Genomic DNA, 23,417 nt, shown 5'->3' on the forward strand with positions numbered 1-23,417 from the left:
AATGTAGTCTACGACAGGGCAGGTTTGACGACTAAAGTTGGCTTTAATTAAGTTTCATATGTGCGTCGGTGAAACACAACATTAATATGTATCGATCATCATCACTCATAGCACGTGCAGCATGCGTATGGGCTCTCAATAAGAAAGCCTTTCGCACTGGCACTTAAAAAAAATGTCAAGGAAAAATTTAACCCGGTGCCACCTAAGACAAAGCGAAAGCGCGAAGGTGTCGAACGACGCGAAGGGTTCGAGGACATTGAGAAGAAGATAACCGCTTAGCGACATTATTTCGAACTGGCACTCCACGCCATAACGGTGGATACTTATGGCTATTGCTAACGCTGTCTAGCGGGAATTTAGCCGTGAGTAAATTGCCCTTACAGAGGGGAAGGTCCCAGGCTGCGAGCCAGATGGGTAGTGGTGGTGTGAAAGAGTAGGCGGGGGAGGGGGGGGGGGGGGGGATGACTGGAAGGCTATGTGGCGTTTCACCCAGCAATGAATGTTTTATATTTGTGGCTATATGTGCAGGTACGAATAAAGTTTCCAGGTCTGAGAACAAGAACAAGAAGCACGTGTGCAATCTAGAAGAAGCAATAGAAGAAGAAGCCAGCGCCACCGGCTCCGCGCACCACACGTGCGAAGAAGAAGCGGGCGGCACGGGTTATGTCCGAGCGCGAAAGCCACTATTTCACACCAGGCTCGTATGGGAAACGTAATTCTCCTTTTAAGTGAGCCGTCTCCATGGCAATGTAGAGGGCGTTGCTGTGCCTCGGCGGATAATATGAGGCGTGATTCCGTTCCCTCAACGGTAGGGTCCTCTGAGCAGCGTCACCTGGCGACAGATAGCGGAAATATTGTAAAAAGAAATAATACCGGGTTTAAAGTGCGCCGCAACCGTTGCGTCCGTGGCGCAATTTATTGACACTACTTACCTCAGCAATAAGCGATTAAAACATCTGTTCGAATCCTGTAATAGCTACCTTTTATTTTTTCCTTTATTTTTTTAACGCAACATTACAATAAGCTATCAAGCTCATTCCTGACAGTGTTCCCCTTTAGGTTACAATATGTAGTGTTTTTATTTCTTAATAGCCGCAAAACCAGCCTTGAACAGAGCCACGAGGTGATGGCATGACAATGGTAACACTACTCAATTACCTTCACCGTAATCATTTCCTGCCTTCAGTGAATGTATGTTGCCTTTAGGTTGCGTTCAGAGACACCTTTCGGCAACTATCGCCATTTAACCCGCTGAGAGTTAACCAGTGAAGAGAAAGAAGTTGCAGGACCCAAGCGTTGAGGAGACGGAATTACACTAATATGAGAGGGTGTGTGCTGACAGCTCTTTGGTCCGAGCCTCCCTAGACGTAGTAGCTAGCGAACGTGCGATGAGTGCTAAGTGAACTACACCATTGTGTGTCCAAAACTAATTGCGACTCAAAGAAAAAGAGTTCTGTCAGATGAATATTAGCAGAACTAGGCCAAGAGGGGTGCTTACGTTCTTGGGGTGCTTTAAATGTCTCCTAAAATGTTTGAAGGTCCAATACATTCGCTGAGGCATATAGTCAAAAACGAGACGTTATATCTCTTGCCCCATATGGCGTCGCATGTATGCTAGTACATCACCTACAATTATTGCTTCATAACTGGACAAAGCGATAGGCTAAGCAAAATTATAAAAACCGCCCGGGACTTAATTTTGCTCAAACACATTATGAAGTGCAAAAGTACTGATTGGCATGGTTTTTATATAAAGTTAGATCAGTTCTCAACAGTAATGCCATTAATTGTATGTATAGGTGTTCATTGAAAATGAGACAAATACTGTGTTTTTCCTCTGCGCAAAACCCAAACAAACCTAAGACGTTTAGTACTTTGCCAAACATCATGCCAATCTCTCGATTCATACTGAGTCGCCAAGCAAACCATTACCAAACCATGCCACTCAGTACTTTAGCACTTCTTGCAGCGGAGAATTATATATTGTAAGATGGGGGTTCAGTGATCAGATCAGCAGGACTCGATCAGCAGGACTGGGCAGATCAGCGGCGAGCACAGCAACAGCGAACACCGTCAGGCCCAACACGCGTAGCGATCACGATGTCACTGACTGGCATGTTCCTTGTGCACTTCTTCCTCTTCACAATTACCCGCTGGACGAAGAAGAGACATCCTGGCGACTTACGGCGTGAACACGACACCAGGGTCGTAGTAGGGTTTAAGGCACTAGACGTGAACAATCTCGCGTCCGCGCCGGCGTAGATCATGAGACGGCATAAGAGGTTCCACCACATAATTAACCGGAGAGGTGCACTCCAGAACTCGGTATGGGCCATGGTATTTAGCAAGAAATTTTGAAGACAGTCCAGGAGCATTGGAAGGTATCCACAGCCACACAAGAGCGCCAGACGGGAAGTCCGGTGTGGAGTGTTGGTTGTCATGGTTGGATTTATGGCGGTATTGGGAGTTAGCCGTGAATGCGCGGGCAATTTGTCGACAGTCTTCCGCATGCTGGGCTGCTTGAGACGCAGGAGTATACTCTGATGTGTCTGGCTGATACGGGAGTATGGTGTCGATTGTAGCAGAGGGGTGATAGCCGTAGAAGAGAAAAAAAATAGAGGAGCCAGTAGTAAACTGTGTTGCGGTATTGTAAGCGTAAGTGACATACGGAAGGACGAGGTCCCTATTTGAGTGGTTGAAGGAGACGTACATAGAGAGCATGTCGCCAAGGGTAGGATTGAAACGCTCAGTGAGGCCATTAGTCTGGAGATGATAGGCGGAATTTCTTCTATGAATAATCTTGCACTTGGTGAGGAAGGCTTTCACAACGTCACTCAAGGAAACGCGTCCTCTGTCGCTGAGAAGCTCTCGAGGTGCGCCGTGGCGAAGAACAAATCGCTGCAAAATGAAGGAAGCTACTTCTGACTTTGTGGCAGATGGAAGTGCGGCGGTTTCTGCATACCTCGTCAGATGATCAACGGCATCAACGGCTGCAATAGCCCAACGGTAGCCGGCTTTAGTGTAGGGAAGCGGCCCATACAAATCAATGCCGACGCGGTCGAAAGAGCGTGGTGGGTTGGGTAACGGTAGCAACTCTCCAGCGGAACGTTGAGGAGTTGGCTTGCGACGTTGACAGGTGAGGCATGAGCGAACGTACTTGAGTAAGATTGTGTACATGCCCCGCCATTAGTAACGCAGCCGGAGACAAGTGTATGTCTTGAAGACACCCGCGTGACCAGATTGTGGGTCAGCGTGGAAATAGTCACAAATTTGCGAACGTAGCTGCCGGGGAATAACTAGCAACCACTTGCGGCCATCTGCGCAGTAGTTGCGGCGGTAGAGGAGGTTATCACGAATGGCGAAGTGGGAAGCATGACGGCGGAGAGCATGCGATGGAGAAGCAGCTGTAGGATTGGAGATAAAATCTAGGAAAGAATTTATACAAGGATCTTGCCGCTGCGCTGACGGCATGTCATTGATGTGAAGCGATGGCGGGGAAACGTCGGAAGGGGAAAGGTTCGCGACCTCGGCTGTAAGGAGGCAGCAGGAAAGTGCGTCGGCGTCGTGATGCTTGCGGCCGGAGCGGTAAACAACGCGGACATCATATTCCTGAAGGCGAAGAGCCCATCTTGCCCATCTGCCGGGCGGGTCTTTCAGTGAGGAAAGCCAGCAAAGCGCATGGTGGTCCGTCACTACGTCAAAAGGGCGGCCATAGAGGTAAGGGCGGAATTTATTAAGAGCCCCAATAATCGCTAAGCACTCTTTTTCCGTGACAGAGTAATTGTATTCAGCCTTCGTGAGTGTTCGGCTAGCATAGGCGACCACGTATTCAGTATAGCCTGATTTGCTCTGAGCGAGCACAGCGCCGAGACCAATACCACTGGCGTCCATGTGGACCTCGGTAGGCGCTGTGGGATCGAAGTGACGTAGGATAGGCGGTGCCGTGAGGATCCGGCGTAAAGTACTGCAGGCATCGTCGCACGTTGGCGACCACGACGAAAGGTCGGAACTGCCGGACAGAAGGTCTATCAAGGGATCAGCAATTGAACTAAAATTTCTAATAAAGCGACGAAAGTAAGAGCACAGCCCGAGGAAGCTACGTAGATCTTTGATGGATGTCGGTTTGGGAAAGGCTGCTACGGCACAAAGTTAGGCAGGATCTGGAGATACACCTTCTTTGGAGACAACGTGGCCAAGAATGGTGAGCTGGCGGGCGGTAAAACGAAATTTTTTTTTTCAAATTCAGTTGCAGGCCGGCATCAGATAGGCAGGTCAAAACGTCCTTCAAACGGTAGAGGTGTGTGTCAAAGTCAGGAGAAAAGACGACAATGTCGTTGAGGTAGCAGAGGCACGTCTTCCACTTTAGGCCACGCAAAATAGTGTCCATCATCCGCTCAAATGTTGCCGGAGCATTACAAAGGCCGAACGGCATAACTGTAAATTCGTACAAGCCGTCGGGAGTTACAAAGGCAGTTTTCGGGCGATCAGCCGCTTCCAGGGGAACTTGCCAGTAGCCGGAACGTAAATCTAGGGAAGAAAAGAGCTCGGCGCGCCTTGCAAACAATCGAGAGCGTCGTCAATGCGTGGGAGAGGGTAGACGTCTTTTAGCGTAATCTTATCAGGCGGCGATAATCGACACAGAAGCGGATAGAAACATGTTTTTTATTTTACGAGGAAAACAGGTGACGCCCAAGGGCTGCTTGAGGGCTGAATAACGCCATTCTGAATCATTAGGTCGACTTGCTCTTCGATAGCCTGGCGTTCGGTTGCAGACACGCGATAGGGGCGCTGTCGCAGTGGTGCGTGGGTGCCGGTGTCGATGCGATGAGTGACTGTAGCAGTTTGACCCAAACAACTTTGATGAGAGTCGAAGGAGGAGCGAAATTGATGTAGTAGGTTCAAAAGCTGAGTGCGCTGCGCTGGAGGAAGATCGGCGTCGTTGGAGCGGAGGAACAAGTCTGTAGAGGGAGGAGCGGGCGCAGGTGAAGGGGGGCTGAGCGCAGTCACGGCAGAGTGCGACGCGTCATCAGGTTCCTCAAAGATCAGATGAGATGCGATTGGCTGGATACTACCGAGGCCTTCACCATGGCGCAAAGCAGTAGGGGAGTTAAATGGGTTAGAGACCCATAACACGGAAAGGCCAGCGGAAATAGCGAGCAAAGCGTAGGGCAATGGAAGACACTTGTGGCGCAGGAAAGTATGGGCTGGTGTGAAGAGAACGGTCTCATAGCTAACAGAGGCACAAGCGACACGAACAAGCACAGAAGCGCAGGGAGGCGGAAGGTCAATATCTTGGGTGACGAGAGCTTTAGCACAGGAATTTCGTGGATCAGCGTCTGGTAAGGCACCGGGCAAAGTCGAGAATCCCACAGCTCGAGCACAATCGATAATAGCAGCGTGACGCGACAGGAAATCTCAGCCTAAAATAACAGCGTGTGAGCAACTTGGCAGCACGACGAATTCAATGAGAGAGAGAGAGATATTTTAATGGCAACAGGAGATGTCTGCCTGGTGGTAAGCCTAGCATGCTACTCCTGATGAGGGTTGAGGGATGAGGGTGACAGAGTGTGGGAGGGGAAGGGGAAATAAATGAGAAAAAAAAAGAGAATCGTTGTCGCACACTTTCACACGCACATAAGCACACACAGATGAGTTTTAAAGGGTATTGATCAACCCTGTGTCCTTAAGAAAAGTTAACTTTCACACGCACATAATCACACACAGATGAGTTTTAAAGGGTATTAATCAACCCTGTGTCCTTCAGAAAAGTTAGTAAGGCCTTGGTAGCTCGCGCAGCAGACGATCCGTCGCGCCAAGGACCCAGGACATGTTCAAGGCGCAAGGCTGTTTCTTTAGGTAAGCTTAAATTATTGCGCAGTGTCCTGCGATGTGCAGTAAACCGTTGACAGGAGGTTACCAAATGTTCAAAATTTTCACACACATCACATGTAGAGCACAGAGGCCTGCTCGCTATGCCTATTTTATGTAGGAAGTAGTTTGTGTATGACACATTTAAGCGGATTCTGTGTAGACAGTTTCGATGCCACCTGTTCAAATTGTGAGGAATTCGAAAGACGCAAGTGGGATCTATTCGGTGTAGAGGTCGATATTGATGGTTCGGGTCACACCACAGAGAGCGTTGCAATCGCCACGATTCAGTTGCTACAAGTCTTGCTGCATCTCTTCGTGAGAATGGTATTGAAATTGTCCTTGTGGAATCTTTTAGTTCTTTTGCAGCGGCGTCTGCGAGGTCGTTGCCCGCGATGCCGCAGTGAGCAGGTAACCACTGTAGCACAATGCTGTGACTCGGGTCATAGGCCTCTGTGTGTAGCTTATTTATGTCAATGACGAGCTCTTCCTGAATTCTTGATGATTTAAGCAATTGTAGTGCAGCGCGACAATCGCTGAAGATAACCCATGCTGCAGGGCGTTGTTGTAGAATATAAATAATTGCTTCTCTCAGAGCTGTTAACTCAGTAGCCACAGCTGAAGTGCGATGACTGAGTGTTGCCGAGATTGTGGTGTGCATTGATGGTATCCACACGCCGATGGATGAAGAAATAGCTGTGACAGAGCCATCAGTATAGATGTGGCAATGATGACTGTAGCGTGCACAGATGTGCTCAAGGGCGAAGTATTTAAGTGCGGGTCCTGGGGTGTGGGCTTTTCTTTTGATGCCAGGCATAGTTGTCGAAATTTGCCATGAAGCAAACCTCCATGGTGGGAAAGATGGCAGTACTGCACGTTGATATTGCGCAGGCAGTAGATTGGAGAGTGATGTCATGCTTTGCTCTGAAAACGGGTGGGTAGGTTCACGTGCAAAGCGCAGCTGGGCGCGAAGCAGCTCCTGCGGTATCAGCACGGTTACAGATAGACGTCTGCTCTCCGCCAGAGTGCCCACTGTGGAAGTGTTTTTTGGAAGACCAAGGCACACTCTCAAAGCTTTGGCCTACATGGCTTCAAGTAGTTTAATGCTTGACTGCGAGAGGCCTTGAAGAACAGGGAGGCTATAACGCAGAAGACCTTCACAAAGTGCTCCATAAGGCCGTAATAAGGAATCGGTAGAGCAGCCTCTTCTGGTCGTTGAGAGCATACGGAATATAGATACGTATGAAGAGAGTTTGGTCTTAAGTTGTTGAACGTGTGGTGACCATGAAAGGGACCTATCAAAGGTCACACCTAGAAATTTTTGATGGTTGACATATGGTATAGGAGTGCCAGCAACTTTCAGTACATAACGGGAGAGATCACGTCGTGAAAATGAAATTGCTGCGCACTTTTCTGGAGATATAACAAGACCTCGCTTGTTTAAAAATAATGCAATGCCAACTATTGCTTTTTGTAGCCGAGCATGCACAATGCGCCTGTTTCTTCCGGAGCACCATATGCAGATGTCATCTGCGTAGAGGGAGATTTGAACAGTAGGTGGCAAGGACCTGTCCAAACCAAGAAGAGATATATTGAAGAGGGTTGGACTTAAAATCCCTCCCTGAGGAACGCCACGAGACACATGATGTAAGGACGTGCCACCTTGATCCGTTGACATGTAACTGGTCCTATCCCGAAGATAGTCAGAAAGCCAGTTATACATTCGTCCAGCAATGCCAATTGAACGCAAGGCTGAATCAATCGCCTCGTGCGTGACATTATCAAATGCTCCTTTAACGTCAAGAAAAACAGCAATAATTAGAGACCGCTCAGCTTTGCTGCGCCTGACACAGTTGGCAAGAGCAATAACATTATCAATACTGCTTCGGCCTTTTCGGAAGCCAGACATTGATGGAGGGTAAATTCCCCTATTCGTCAAGTCCCAGGTAAGGCGTGAATGAACCATTTTTTCCATCAATTTCCCGACACAGCTTAGCAGTGCAATAGGACGATAAGCGTTTAGATCAATTGATGGCTTACCAGGTTTAAGAACGGGTATTACGCGCGCAGTCTTCCAGCTCTCTACAAGGCTGCCAGCTATCCAAGAGTTGTTATAGATGGTAAGCAGCTGAGTTTTGGCTTTTCTTCCAAGACGCGACAGCGAAGTGTAGCTAACATGGTCAGGCCCTGGGCAAGATCTTTTGTTGGTAACTGCTAGCGCAGCTTGAAGTTCTTCCATAGTGAACAGTTCGTCTAGGAAAGAAGTGTTGGGCGACGGGACAAAGGTGGGGAGCACATTTTGCAGTGAAGGAGCTGCTAATGGTGCAATCATCTTTGAACAGAAAGTCTCTGCTACATGAAGACAAGTAGTATTGGCATTTAGAGCCACGCACTCGAAAGGATGTAGTTGTGAAGGCTGACTTCTTAAGCTTCGCACAATACTCCACACTTTAGATAGTGGCTTTCTAGGATCTAATTTTGCACAAAAAGATGTCCATTTCCTTCTTTCTAGCTTGTCCAAATGGCGTTGAACGTGTTTTTGTGCTCGCCTAGAAGTCCGGATATCGTCTCTAGAAAGTGTCTTGCGCGCTCGTCTTTCTGCTCTGCGACGTATTGCTCGAAGTTTTTCATATTCGGCGTCAACAGCTGAGTACACCTTTGGCAGGTGGAGGACTCTCGTGTGCAATGTTTGAGCATGTGCTACTGCAGCAATGAAGGAGTCATAACTTCATGCGGTCACCTGTCATCACCAGGCACTTCAGGACTCTCACCCTCTGATGCTCATCTACAACACGCATCTGGTCCTTCCACCGCAAGCTGGGATCGGCTGATGCCTACAGGTCAGGATGATTTTCCTGATAGCTCAGATACTTCGTCTGCCATTACCTGTATGGATGCTGCGGCGAAGTCTGCTCAAGAGCCAGACAAATTTATTCAAGTGCCATCGAAGCGTCGCCGCAGCTCAAGGCGGTCGAATTTCAGTGTCGACGCAACTAACGCTTCTAAAGCGCCCAAGTGCAACCTCACAGTAATCATAAAACCAGTAGATACCGGATATCGTATTACTCGCTTTAATCCGCTGGCAATGAGGCAAGCATTTGAATCTCTGGGTCCAGATACCGTCCTTCAAGTTCGCCCCAACGAGCGGCTTAATCTTCTGGCAGTTGACACCCGAACCGTGGTCGCTACTGAACGCCTTTTACAAATACGATCAATAGCAGGAATTGCAGTGCAAGCATACGAGCCCCGACCAAACAACTGTGGCGTAGGAGTAATCAAGGGTGTGCCTCTGGATCTTTCTCAAGAAGATATCTACTCGGCACTATTACAGAGAGTTCCAATAAAATCGGTGCGCCGTCTGGGAAATTCCGAAAATATCCGCATTGTATTTGTGACAGAATCTGCGCCAGAATACGTTATTCTTGGATATACAAGATACCGTGTGCATGAATACATCCAAAAACCACGACAATGTGGTAGATGTCAGCGCTTCGGCCATGTGACTACAGCTTGCCGACTAGCCTTGCGCTGCCCACGCTGTGGGGGAAATCATGACCGTACCACGTGCCCAAGTGACATCCCCATTTGTCCCAACTGCGGAAAGCAGCATGAGGCAACGTTTTCCAGCTGCACTGCCTACCAAAAGGAGAAACTAATCTATAAGTACAAGATATCCAACAATACCGACTACAAGTCAGCAAAAGCTGCTTTAATTGACCAAAATCAAATCAGGAGTAGTCATCACAGAAAAAAACCATTGACGGGAAAGAAATCACAAGGACAGTCACAGAAAGATGATGCTGGTCATCCGGTATAAAGGCAATTCAATGGTATAAAGGCAATTCTGGATAACTACTCGAGCGGTGCACGCTGCTTAAGGCTTGATATGCTGAGCGCTGGCAGTTCGCAGCGAAAGTCCAGCAAATGGCGTCTTCTTTCTTTAAAGAGCTACATAGTTTTGCGTCCATAACCGAAATCGCAGCACCAGTGTCAATTAGAGCCATGACAGCAACGCCCTCGACGAAAACTTCAATAAGGTTGGCCGGTGACAGATGAGGACTTTGAATGTTCGACGGAGTCCCAGTTCTCGCCTCAGGAACTGCGGCCTCTAGTTTTCCTCACATGAAGCGTTCTGTCGACGTCGCATCGGAGAGATAGAGAGGCGTCGCGGCGACGGTGAACGGCGGTCGGTCATGGCTTAGCGGTCTGGGGAGAAATGACGGCTGGCTGGAGGCTCAGTAGGCGCGCAATACTGAGGCGTCGAAGACCAGTACCCAGAACCATGAGTAGGTGGTGCCGACACTGGGAGACGGTTTCGACAATAACGAGAAATATGTCCAGCCAGTCCGCAAGTATAAAAGGTTATCTGTCGTGCGCCAGGGATGGTGGGGTCTTCGGGCCGGTCGAATAAAGTGCGCAGGTTCTCGAGCAGGACCAGGAGGCGGCTGAACGTAGGCAGGTTGCGGCGGAGCATACGTAGGTGGTGGTCGGGCAGCAACAGCCGCATATGTCAACGGGGCTGCGGCAGGCATAGATTGAGGGGCTGGAGGAAGAGATTCAGCTACTTGTTCCTGAATAATCTGGCGCAAACTGGGAGCTAGGTTTGAGGAAGGCTCTTCACGGCAGGACATAAGGGAGAGAACTTCTTCCCGAATGAAGCTCTTGATTTGTGGCAGCAGCGCAAAATGTTCAGCTGCATCTGTCAGGCCAGCAAGGGACTCAGAGTGCATGGTGTTCGCGCGAGTTATGGCCCTTTGTTTGCGCAGTTCATCTTAACTTTGACACAGTGTGACCACTTCCGCGACGGTGCGGATATCTCGAGCATTCAGCATCTGGAAGGCGTCGTCATCAATGCCTTGCAGAATGTACTTAATCTTGTCGGCCTCTGACATCTGTGCGTTCACGCGCTTGCACAAGTTGACGACGTCCTAGATATAACTTGTGAAATTCTCAACAACCTGCTGAGACCGCGCACTAAAGCGCTGTTCAGCGCTGAGTTTCCTCACAGCCGGACGGCCGAAAACTTCAGCGAAGTTAGCTTTGAACACGGACCATGATGGAATGTCCGCTTCATGGTTGCGAAACCATAGATTTGCTACGCCGGTAACATAGAATACCACGTTGCTTAACTTCGTTTCCGCGTCCCATTTGTTATAAGCGCTCAATCGCTCATAGGATGTGAGCCAGTCCTCGACGTCATGGTCGTCAGTGCTGCTAAAGATGGCGGGGTCTCGCTGGCGGAGGGATCCGGGGCCGATAATGGTCGAGCCAACTTGTACGGCTTGGTGGTTAACGTCCTCAGGCATCGCAGGAGGTGGTAATGTGCGGCTGCGGAGTTCCAGGGCGAGAGGATAGATCTTACCCAGCACCTCCACCAAATGTAAGATGGGGGTTTATTGATCAGATCAGCAGTATCGACTCGATCAGCAGGACTGGGCAGATCAGCGGCGAGCACAGCAATAGCGAAGACCGTCAGACCCAACACGCGCAGCGATCACGATGCCACTGCCTAGAATATTCCTCGTGTACTTCTTCTTCACAATATATAAATATACATACATATATGTGTCATCGCTATCCCTTTCGCAAACTAGGCTCTAGCTAACCAGAAGACGGATGCTATAAATGAGAAAAAATAACGGTGTGACACCACACTTCACACTGCACGTAGAAGGGTTTCGTCAAAATCTTGATGCGAAATTGCCGTGTACTTGTGTCACCGCTTTCTATCTACGTTTTCCGCACTTCCTGTTCACGCCACCCATGAAGAAAGTATAGCTTTCGCCTTTGAAAACTTCTCGTGGAAGTGTATTATTCACAAAGCAGGCCGAGCAGAAGAGGGGCGAATCATGTTTGCAAGCTTCTCTCGGAGGCATGGAGAAAAACAAAGTACCCCGCACTTCACCTGTTTTTGGTAGCCCTCTATTGTGAGGCAGCGCGCCAGGAAACACATAGACTGGCAGGGGCGCAGGCGCACTTCCTGTGTACGTGTTTGCTGGTGCGCTGCCTCATAATCAATGGCATACCAGCTAGCCCAATTGTCCGCTTTACTGAAGGGATTTTGGGAGCCCGAGATCCGTGGTTTGCAAGTTAACGCATGGGCTCCGTTGTTGATTAGCCAACGCCATAATAAATCTCTCTCCTTTCCTACGCTCATAAAGAGTGCGAAGCTCTGCAGTGAGAGCAACTATTGGAAGAGAGCGTTGGTCAGAGAAATATGAGTTTGGATGTGTAACCGTTCTCGCTTTTGTGCATGTACTAGGCTGCTAGGTCCCTGTTAATAAAACGTAAAGCAACGGCCAGGAGTGGGTGTAGGCTTCACTATAGATGTGTCCGAATAGTGGCTTGGACTGCACGGGCGTGTGTAGAATAGGGATAGCCAGCTTATTTGAAACGTTGTCTCCTATTGCCCACAAAGTGCCCGTCGTCGATAGGTCAACAGACTGGCCTCCAAAGTTTCGAAAAGGGGATTGAAGCGAGGTTTCTGGGGAACTCAAGTAGGAGGAAGGCAAGATTGACGAAAGACTCCCAGCACTTCGGCCTAACGTGTAGCAGAAAGAGAGACGACCTGATTCGGCATGCCTCTGACCTTCGATTGTCTGCCCAGTTTCGTGGTTAATCTTATTGTTATCGCAACTGATGACACTGTTGTAAATAATGACTGTGAGTAAAATGTACGGCCTGAAACGGAAAGCCTCGTATCTGCAGAGCAACGCGTCCGTGAGTCTCTGACGCAGCTGTGTCATCAACAATATCAACCACCAGCAGGAGAAGAGACGGAAAGAGAAACAACTTGGCGTACGTACCTGCCGTTCCTCGTTTCCGTAATTGTACACTGTCGCCGGTATATCAACTTGCTCGTTCTGGATGACGGAGTAAGGCAGATTGACTTCGACGAATAGCTTCTTGAAAACCGGAATCTCCAGAGGATCAACTACGCATATTCCGCCAGATGGGGCCACGCTGACAGCATTCACCTCCCACGTGGTGATCGAATCTGGGACGGTCACCTCATAGATTGCCTCTCCTGACTCCCTAGAATGTTTAAAAAAGGCCGTATATGTACAAAATACGGTGCCACATCCAAGATCTACCAAAATAAAATAGACTGAGTTCACCTCAGTAAAAATAAAACGAAATTATTAAAATTCATTTCAAGTACCTACTGGTAATTTTCTCTTTCTCCTATCTGAAAAATTGGTTCAGATTAAATCACAAACGTTTTTCAAAATTTACTTTTAATGCATAGTTGAGAATAAGAAAGTTATCTAGAATCCCTAAAATGGCGCGCCTAGGTGTTTCGGAAGAGGTGACCTTAACGTAGCTCTTTTTCTTTTACAAAAATGAAAGCCCATAAAGTTCGAAATACATCACAGCGTGTTCCGTGCAGCAATGGCAGCGCTTTTATCTGCGACTTTTTTAAAACGCTCCAAAATTCACTCCTACATCGCTGCTCAGTACAGAGCTTCGCTTCGCTGCTGGATGCAAGATAAGCGTCAACGGCTGCTGGCGGGCACTTCTCTGGTCCATCGTGTGCAGCGCTGGCGCTTACCTCCGAAAGCGAAGAAACCTAAAATTTTGTTAAGGGCTCAACAGAAGGCGCGAATCTTTCAGCGCTTTTCCCAATCACGGTTGAGGGCGCAGTAATAGCATAGAGTAAGACATATATAAAGAGGGGACACTCCCATACGGACCCAGCGGCCCGCTTAAAGCCCGCTGTGAGCACAACGGAGTCGGCGAAGCATGCCAGCCTCAAAGCAGAGCGGGGAGCTTGAAAATGCTAAATTTCGGAAGCCGCAATGTAAATTTCGGTTTCGGTTTTTCGCATACGTCTGGTAGTTTGATGCACAGGCGTCTGCGTCACTTACGCGAAATAGTTACTGGCATTGTTTAAAAGCGCAAAGGCAGTAACTGAAGCAATACAGAACAATGTTGTTCGTCATCAACCCACTCTCGCGCACTTTTTATAGAGCGCGACAGGGACACAAAAAGTGTTCGCATGGGCATGGCCATAGATAAAACAGAACCGTTTGAATCGGGAGGTTGTGACGCATGCTACCTAGCCGTGACAATTATGGCTATTTGCACCTAATCTTGCCTTACTTTTAGTAACAAAATAATCGACATTCCGTTACTTCGACCTGTCTATAGTCGATTTTTATTCACATACAGTCCTGAAGCTAAAACGTTTTTTGGAGATGCAACGCCGTCTCGCAGAGTCATGAAACCTCGAGCTGGACCGCAAATGGCGTCGAGTGTCCTCTCTTTAAGCATGTATGTTACTCTATGATAACAGTGGCACATTCGGGTGTACCGAGCACCCAGTGACGTGGAATGTGTTTTGAACTTCGTGAGCTTTTCGTTTTTTTTTTTCTTTTTTTTTTTTTTGTGCTGACGTTGAGCACGTTGAGAAAGTACATTCACAGACTTTATCTTAAACTTTCGTTGTCTTGTAAAAACCACATTTCAGATCCTGGTGATATATTATTTGTTTACCTTTCAGAAAATATATTTCTGGAGCGATGAAATTCGGAGCTCCTTTTTTTATCTTTGTTCATGGTCACTTCGAGCGGAAAAGCCGCGTTCTTCAAAAGCATAATCTACATTTTTCTTAAAATCATGTTTTTAGGGAACTTATGCTGAGTTCTTATTATAGTGCTTTCCGCAATGTTTGTGAAGTAGGGTTTTTTAGTTAGAGCGCTCTTTTTTTCGGTATAGCATCGTCAGTGGCACAGATTTCACAACACGGCCGACATGTGCTGATTGGTTGAGTAATAGTGAGGGGTTAACGGATCGACTGTTAACAGTCAGGTTCATCTATTTCTGAAAGGCTTGTTTGTAGCCAACCGCTAGTAATCACCGTATCAGTATTTGAAATTTTGAAAATGATTTTCTTTTCGCTGCTGCAGCAAGAGGCATTTGGGAGCCTCGTTCGGGTGAATGCAAAATAGAGGGGCCAGCGCAGTTCTAGCAACATCTACGAGAGCGTAGCAAAGCAGCGCACTTGTAACATACCGGGCCGCTCTCCTATACTGTCTGCCAGGCTCTACAAGACACGGCGGAATGGGTGCACCGCGGTCTGACTCGGCCTCGTAGGCGTCGCTAGAGCTGCCTCCAGCATCTCTGTTCTGTTTCCTTCAAGTGTGGTTTGCATATGCCTACAGCAGTATATTTGAAATTCCAGGCACTGATATGGGCATCACCTACGGTTGGCTATAAGCCTATCAGAAATAATTAGCCGAAGTTAATAGCTATAATTTTGCCACTCAGTATCAGTCACCTAGCCTGTTAATTGACACGTTATGGCTGCATTATGATGCACTATACAGCGGCAATACTATCGCAAAAAAAACGGTATTCTAACTCAAAAATCCTATATTTGAATATTTCGCAAGTTCTTACGCGGGACAAGACGTGTACCTTGTCAGAAACTGTAAGTTTTAAGAAACCACAAACTTCCACAAACGCCAGGCAGTGTCTTTCCCATAAGCACGACTAGAATATACAGCCTAGGTCAATATTTCAATATCTAAAGAAGTCACTCGTCGTTAATGCACAGTGGAGAGAAAGACAATATTTTCCGCTTTGTGAGAATATTTTAGAACAGTTTTGGTAAGGTTAACCGTTCTGCGCTCCTAGAAGACTGTTTTAACTGTGACATTGAATTTTGAGAAAACTCTACGTGACTATGAAAATAAAGCAAGCACAAGCAGTACATAAGAAATTTTGAATCAGATGTAAGCGCGAATGCAAGCTACGTTCATTTAAAAGATTTCTAGCAACTTTCATGGCCATGAATCGTACTGCACCTATTCCACAGGCGTTTTCGTAAATCAATTTCCAAAGTACCACCTCATTTCAAATCTTATAACCAACCATATATTAGGCACCCGCACCATACCCCTTATTTCGTAGGTCAAGTTTAGTAGCAGAAATCTTTGAAAGAAAACTGACGTCGCGCACGGCCCGGTGCACACGTAATGCGATTATGTTGTGTGCTAAAAGCACTACAAATAGCGTGAGCGTTATTTCTCCTCTATGTGATCTCCCTTAATCCGACCTTTGAAACGAATACCAGCAGTCTGGCAACACTTCGACCTATACTCCTATAATCATGCGGTAATCGCGAAGTAGAGCAATGTTACGTACTCTATGATTACTTTAGTGAATATCCACGTCTCCCTGAAGTCCCGCCGTTCAAGACCCTGCAAATCATTGAAGTTGCCTTCGCCCAATAAGTCATCCTGCTCATAAAATGACCTTGCGACGGCCTGGTGCTCTGAAAATAAGGAAAAGCGAAAGAAAAGTTGAGTCTCCTGCAGCAGAACCATCGTTGTTAGTGCGTTACTGCATGGGTCGTACAAAAAGAATGGTGAGCTCTCTGCCGTTAGCTAAATCAGGAATTTCCAAAAAACAAATTTGAATGCAAATTTGCATACACATTGAGTCTTCAACCGAAATAAAAGACTGCATCGGAGCTACGGCGAGAAATAATCAGTCCCCACATGGCTGGATTCCGAGATGGTTTACTGTGCGCCCAGCCGTGCTGTGAAACCGGGTGGCAGCTTCTGCAGTGGCGGACGTCGTTCCAAGCTAATTAAGGCCAATGACAGAGAGTGGCATGATGGGGCGCTACAGGCACGAGGAGTCGATACCCTTTCCTAGAGCGCACGCCAAAGGAGACACCTATGCACACGCTTGGATGAAGTAGCAAGGGAAGATTGCGGAGATCAGGCCAGTGCTGGTGGCACGACCACATGCACAAGAGCGGCAAAGTATACCAGTTTCAGTCTACAAGCCGAAATCGTACGTGTATGTCTTGGTCATACAATGCATACAATACCGCAGCCTGATTTTAAGGGATGGCGGACGTGGTCACGTCAGATGGCCATATGGTAGATGTGCAGGTCATGGCCGATTAATATTAAAACTGTTGTGGCACTTTGGACCACTGAAGTGCGATAAGCCGAAAGCCTTTGTTTGAAACTTCGCTAATTCCTGGTTATACTGCGTTAGTGTCTATAGGCTGTGTGGTGCGGCACTCGAGGTAGCACCATATAAACTGCACCGCACGGACGCCTGGATAGCTATGACGCGATAGCCTAAGCTACCAGCCAACATACAAAGTTCCGCATAAACCGAGCCGTATGAACGTGCCTGTGTGGCCTAAGGACAACGTGAATACAAGGGTCTTGGCAAGCTGATTCTGATATTACCCTCCCATATGAAAGGAGAGGCCCGAGTTGGCAGCGCCTGTCGAATGTAATGTCAAGAAGCCCAACATCTAGTTAGTACTCGGCCATCGCAGTTGCCAGTTAGCACCCCCACGTAACGAAAGCGTATTACGCCTTAATACGTTCCCCTTTGGGGGACGTGGGCCCAAGGTGGTTAACCTTGACCTATGGTAGCCGTCATCTTGGATGGCATCACGTGACCTCAGTTCAGTTCAGTTCAGTTGTTCAGTCGTGTGCGACTGTTCGTGACCCTATGGACCATATCACGCCACGCTTTCCGGTCTCTCACTATCTTCCTAACATCACATAACTTTATCTGCAGCTCCTCGAGGATGACATCTAACCACCGCGTTCGCTGCCTACCCCTTCTCCGGTGACCCTCAACCTTTCCCAACATCAAATCTTTCTCCAGCGACTCCTCCCTTCTTATCGAAGGACCAAAGTAGCTGAGCTTTAACTTTAGAAATTGACCCTCAATGAGCAGACAGGGTTTATGGTAGACGATATCGACTGATCTCATCTTCTGGCAGTCCAAGAAATTCTCAAGAGTCTCCGCCAGCACGAAAATTCAAACGCGTCAATTCTTAGGCGGTCAGCCTTCTTCACAGTCCAACTCTCGCATCCATACATCACAACTGGAAAGACCATAGCACGAGTTATACGGATATTGGTTGGCCGTCTAATGTCTCTGCTCTTTAATAGGTGGTCGAGGCTAGCCATGGCTTTCTTTTCCAGAAGCAGGCGACTCCTAATTTCATGGCTGCAGTCTCCTTTCGGTGTAATCTTGGAGCACAAGAAGAGAAAATCTGTCACAGCTTTCACTTCTTGCCCCTTGATGGTCCAGGACTTGATAGGGCAAGACGCCATAATCTTTGTCTTTTTAATGTTCACTTTAAGCCCAACCTTCTCACTCTCTTCTTGTACGCGCATCAAAAGTCTCTTGAGTTCCACTTCACTTTCTGCCATTAAAGTGATATCGTCCGCATACCTAAGGTCGTTGATACGTTTTCCAGCAATCTTCACTCCTGCTGAAACCTCGTCCAGACCGGCCTTCATCATGATGCACTCAGCACATAGGTTAAATAGGCAGGGCGACAGTATGCAGCCTTGTCTCACTCTTTTCTCAATCGGAAACCAATCAGTAAGACCATGCCCAGTTCTGACTGTGGCCTCTTGCCCTTCATAAAGGTTCCTGAGGAGACAGATGAGGTGAATTGGAACTCCCATCTCTTGGAGAGCTTGCCACAATCTGCTGTGATCTACGCAGTCAAACGCTTTCGCATAATCAATAAAGCACAAGTAAATGGCTTTCTGGAACTCTCTTGCTTTTTCCATGATCCAGCGAAGGTTGGCAATTTGGTCTCTGGTTCCTCTGCCCTTGCGAAACTCAGCTTGCACGTCCGGAAGCTCCCGATCTACATACTGCTGCAGCCTATCTTGGAGGATTTTCAACATCAGCATGCGAAGTAAGCGCGATCGTCTGGTAGTTGGAACAATCTTTGGCACTGCCTTTCTTTAGAATGGGGATGTAAACTGACCTCCTCCAATCCTGTGGCCACTGCAGGGTTGTCCAAATTTGCTGACATAATGTATACAGAACGTTAACAGCGTCATGGTTGAGGTTTTGAAGCAACTCAGCTGGAATGCCATCAATTCCGCTTATCTTTGTTCTTAGCAAGCCTGGCTAATGCCCATTCAACTTCACTTTTCAGGATGCCTGGCTCGAGATCAGCAATCACACCCGTCTTATGTTGGGTATGCACATCCGGGTCCTTGTACAGTTCTGTGTATTCCTGCCACCTCTTCATTATCTCTGAGGCTTCAGTGAGGTCCCTGCCTCGTTTGTCCTTTATCATGCCCAGCATAGCACACAAGCTTCATTTGACATCTTTGATTGTCTTATACAGAGCTCTTGTGTTCCTCAATTAGCTTGTGTCCTCAATTGCTTGGCACTGTATGTTCAGGAAGGCATTTTTATCTCTCCTTGCTATTTTCTGTGAAATCCGCATTGAGCAACTTGTATCTTTCTCTTTTCCCCATAACTTTTGTCATCCTCCTTTCCTCAGCTATTTGCAAAGCCTCTTCAGATACCCAGTTTGCTTTCTTGCATTTATTTTGCTTTATAACTACCTTAGTAGCAACTTCTTGCATTATATCACGAACATCAGTACACATCTTTTCAGGCTCTCAGTCTTCTAGATCTAATTCTTGAAATTGATTACTCACTTCCACAGCATATTCTGATGGAATTTGATCCAGATCATACCTGAAAGGCCTTTTAGTTTTCTGCATTTTCCTCAATCGAAGCATAAATTTGGCAACAAGAAGCTGATGATCGGTGCCACAATCGACCCAAGGTCTTGTTTTTACTGCTTGTATAGCGCTTCTCCATCTCTGCCGGCAAAAATATAATCAATCTGATTCCTGTACAGACCGTCCGGTGAAGTCCATGTGTACAGGTGCGTCTTGTGCTGTTGAAAATGAGTATTCGCTATGGTCAGGTCGTTTTCTTGACAAAACTCTAGTTGCCTCTGCCCAGCTTCATTTGGCTCACCAAGACCGAACTTGCCTGTAATTCCGGATATTTCTTCACTCCCCACCTTAGCATTCCAGTCTCCTATGAGAGAAAGGACGTCTGATGATGGAGTGTGGTCTAAAAGGCATTGCAGGTCAGCATAAAATTTCTTAACGTCAGCTTCTTCAGCAGTGGTGGTTGGTGCATTGACTTGGATAACTGTTATGTTGAAAGGGGGACCTTGGATCCGAAGTGAAATCATTCGGTCGTTTTTGGGGTTGTACCCTAGCACTGCTTTGCCCATTCTTCTGTTTACTATGAGAGCGACCCCATTCCTTCTCCTGGATTCATGCCCACAATAAAAGACATAATGGTCGCCGGAATTACATTCTCCCATTCAGGTCCACTTGAGCTCGCTGATACCCAAGATATCAATGTTCAATCTGTTCATTTCTCGCTTTGCGACATGCAGTGTACCTTGCGTCATAGACCTTACATTCGGTGTTGCTAGATGATATATCTCCTAGCAACATCGGACTTCCCGGTCGCTTCCCGACACATCCCCAACTGAGCGTCCTTTTGGCTTTAGCCCAGCCGCTTCATTCGTGCTGGAGCTACTAGGAATCGCCCTTCGTTCATCCCCAGCAACATGTGGGACGCCTTCCAACCTGGGCAGCTCATCTTCCGGCGCCCTATCATTAATGCTATTGTGACTGTCCATAGGGTTTTCTTGGCAGGAAATAACGGAGTGGGTTGCCATTACCTTCTCCAGTAAACCACATTTTGTCACAACTCTCTGCCGTGACCTGTCTATCTTGGGTGGCCCTACACAGCAGAGCTCACGACTTCATCGAGTTTCGCAAGCCCCTCCGCTACGACAAGGCAGTAGTCCACGAAGGCAGTGATCCGCGCAGACGCGGGTAGGGCATCAGATACGTTGTGAACTGTGTTATAAAGTGAAGATTGCCAGGTATATTTTTGCAGTGAAGGTGGTGTGACCTAGGGTGCCGCAAAGTGTGACCCCTTCTGCGAACTACAGTATGAGTCAATAAAGGCTTTCGCCTTAATACAAGCTTATGACCAGGTAATTGGCCCCACGTGATGACGGCTAGGAACAATGTCTACATGATAACGGGGCGTCCGGACGCCCATAAGGAGAGGCAGGGGCGATAGTATGCCTCTGAATTTTCAAGCGCCGACAACGAAGACTTGTTCAAGTTCAGCGAAGGCCGTCTAATTTCTGCTCAGAGGAAGGTTTTGAGCAATTACTATCTCCTGCGTAGCATATGTTTACTCATTTGGAGCAGTGGATCGAAAATTGCATGGCAGAGAACAAGAAGTGCCGCTGGACATTGGTGCATCCCTCGCACATTATCAACGTGATACAAACCGGAAGCTGACAGTCGATGAGCCACAGGGACGTAAATGAGACGCTAATACGGCGCACCTCGTTGCCACTGCAATGGAATGCTGCTAGTTTCCCCACTCTCACTGGCTGTTGGCACGGCACAGCGCAAACGCGGGAAGGGCATCAGATACGTTGTGAACTGTGTTATAAAGTAAAGTTGCCAGGTATCTTTTTGCAGTGAAGGTGCTGTGATTCCATCCAAAGGCAAGAGTGAAGGCCTTATCCTCTCTGAGTGCGTGGAAGTTTCGGCCACAAAAGTTTTTGATGGCAAGATACGGCGAGGATTCCTGGGTCGAATGTGCTGTAATTAGCTTGAGGTGATTTCAGCAGCTTCTGTGACAAAACATAGGGGCAACTGCCGGCTGCTGACGTGGAACTAACGAACTGCACCGCCTGCCATGCTTTATGCGTCTTTGAAGAGATGAGGAGATGAATTTTCATCTTAAGAACGAAATATATGAGCGGTGCTTGTTTGTGCACTCTACATAGAGAGCATCGAACTTAGGAAGCAGGCAAGCACGGTGTTGAGACCTAGCATTACAATATTCTTAGTTCACTCAAAAGTCCGTGCAGTTCTACGAAGTCGAATAGGCACTCCCACATACTAACAATGTCCCTGCATTCGGATAGTGGGCTTTTATTAGGGCTGTCATCGGTGTTCTAAGTGTTTGCATTAGGTGGGTTTTAAACAGAACATGACGTCCAGCCACCAGCATCTTTTCTTGACACTATGTGCAAGGCAATTCCCCAGGTTCTTGATGAAGGGTCCATTATGCAGAGTTAAAGCCGGCGTTTGAGACTTCTGCAGGCCCCCGGTGGAGACGAACAAATATCGGGATACCTGAGGTCGCAATGTGGTGAATTATACGATGCTTCGCCAGGTACTGTTTGCTGTGCAACTTCGCGATGTTAGGGAAAATCAGAGGATTCACGCGCAAGACTAAGCTTAGGTGAGCCCTCATGCTATGAAATAAATCTTTTCTGGGCCTACTGATTCTTCGGAGCTCATTAAAGATAACCAACTCCTATTGGCAACCAAATTGGCAGGCATACTAGAGATCATCCGCTATATTGGTCTGCACACCGAAATCGCTGGACGATATTCTGCGACAGAGCCGCACTGAAGACTATGTATGAAATCAAGTATATGCGAACAGGTTATCATAAAAATTGTGTTCTTGCTAGGTGAGGCGTTCTAGTGCGGCCTCGCAGCCAGGCTTCAGGAGATACCCAACCATTGCGATATAATGGAATATCAACGTCCTTAGGCAGACGCGCTGCTCGGGCTTCATTTCAACTTTCATTCTTTAGAAGGGATCTTATGGCGTTAACGACTCGTTCAGTGGAGGCTGCCGTGCAGCTGCACTGGAAAGATATGAGCCATCAACAGGACCACGTTTCTCGGCTTGATGCTGCTCTTCGACATTGCCTGCCATCTAATGCTATGCGACGTCAAGAAACTGTGTTCCATGTGTTACGGCTTGTAACTGCGTGTAGAAAAAGCTGCGCGCGCAGTATGGAAGCTGAAGCTAGCTCGGGGTCCTTTTTACTGAAAGATTACAGAGATAGCTCATCATATTATTGGACAGTGCTCTAACTACACCGTTGCGAGGTGAACCTTGCAAACTACTCTCAATCAATTGGGGAGTCGCCCTTTGTCTAACAAAACTAATTTAGGCGTCAGAAGAAACTTGATGGGTGGTGTACTTTGAAGGCATTTTTTATTTTATTTTTTATGTGAAAGAGGCCTATATTGCCGCCTGTGACGCTTGTCTGTATTGCGCTGTGCGCGCCTACTGGTTTCCAATCTGAGCCGCGCACGTGCATGCGCATTAGTTCGAGATATATGTATGTGTATGGTGTGCTGGTTCTGCAACTCTGTGTGGTTTGCATGATTACGCGCTTGTGCCGGGATAGGAGACTGTGTGAAGTTTCTCTCTGTCACTGTACGTGGTCTGTGTAAACGATTTCTGCTGCATAGCCTGCACGTCGTACGTATGACGAATGCAATCCATTATGAGCACGGTATCTTCTATAACCCGGACCACACGAAGCCATTTGTTGTACTACGACATCTACCTGCATTCGCACTGTAACTTTCCTTTTACTTAGTCTTTCCACCTTCCCCAGTGTAAAGCATCAATCCAGGGTCGCTTTACCAACGCCCGACCTCTCCTATTTTTCTTTCATTATGATACCTTCTGTGTAGAGTGGTCAATGTGAACCAGCAAGGATATACAAGAAGAACGGGGAAGGGAAAGGGATGTCTACCCCAGTTTGTTTACCGGCACAACCGCAAACAAACTAAGCACTGAACGCAGCAGCTGCTGAGAAAGCATTTGTTCGGCATTACCTCTGGGTAGGGAAGAATACGACATAGGGGGTGATGCAT

General features: G+C 47.6%; 1 protein-coding gene across 1 annotated transcript in view; it reads right to left on the bottom strand.

Moving 5' to 3' along the window:
* Positions 1–23,417, bottom strand: part of LOC146198706 (venom factor-like) — a 121,179-nt gene that overhangs the window by 56,352 nt on the left and 41,410 nt on the right. The window contains exons 18-19 of the mRNA XM_084594202.1: positions 16,018–16,147; positions 12,675–12,903 (exon numbers count right to left, since the gene is read on the bottom strand). Of these exons, the coding sequence (XP_084450328.1) occupies positions 12,675–12,903; positions 16,018–16,147 (359 nt within the window). The remainder of the gene's footprint in view (positions 1–12,674; positions 12,904–16,017; positions 16,148–23,417) is intronic.

Source organism: Amblyomma maculatum, chromosome 2, assembly GCF_055883805.1.
Source record: "Amblyomma maculatum isolate TAMU_Amacu chromosome 2, ASM5588380v1, whole genome shotgun sequence".
Taxonomy (NCBI): domain Eukaryota; kingdom Metazoa; phylum Arthropoda; class Arachnida; order Ixodida; family Ixodidae; genus Amblyomma; species Amblyomma maculatum.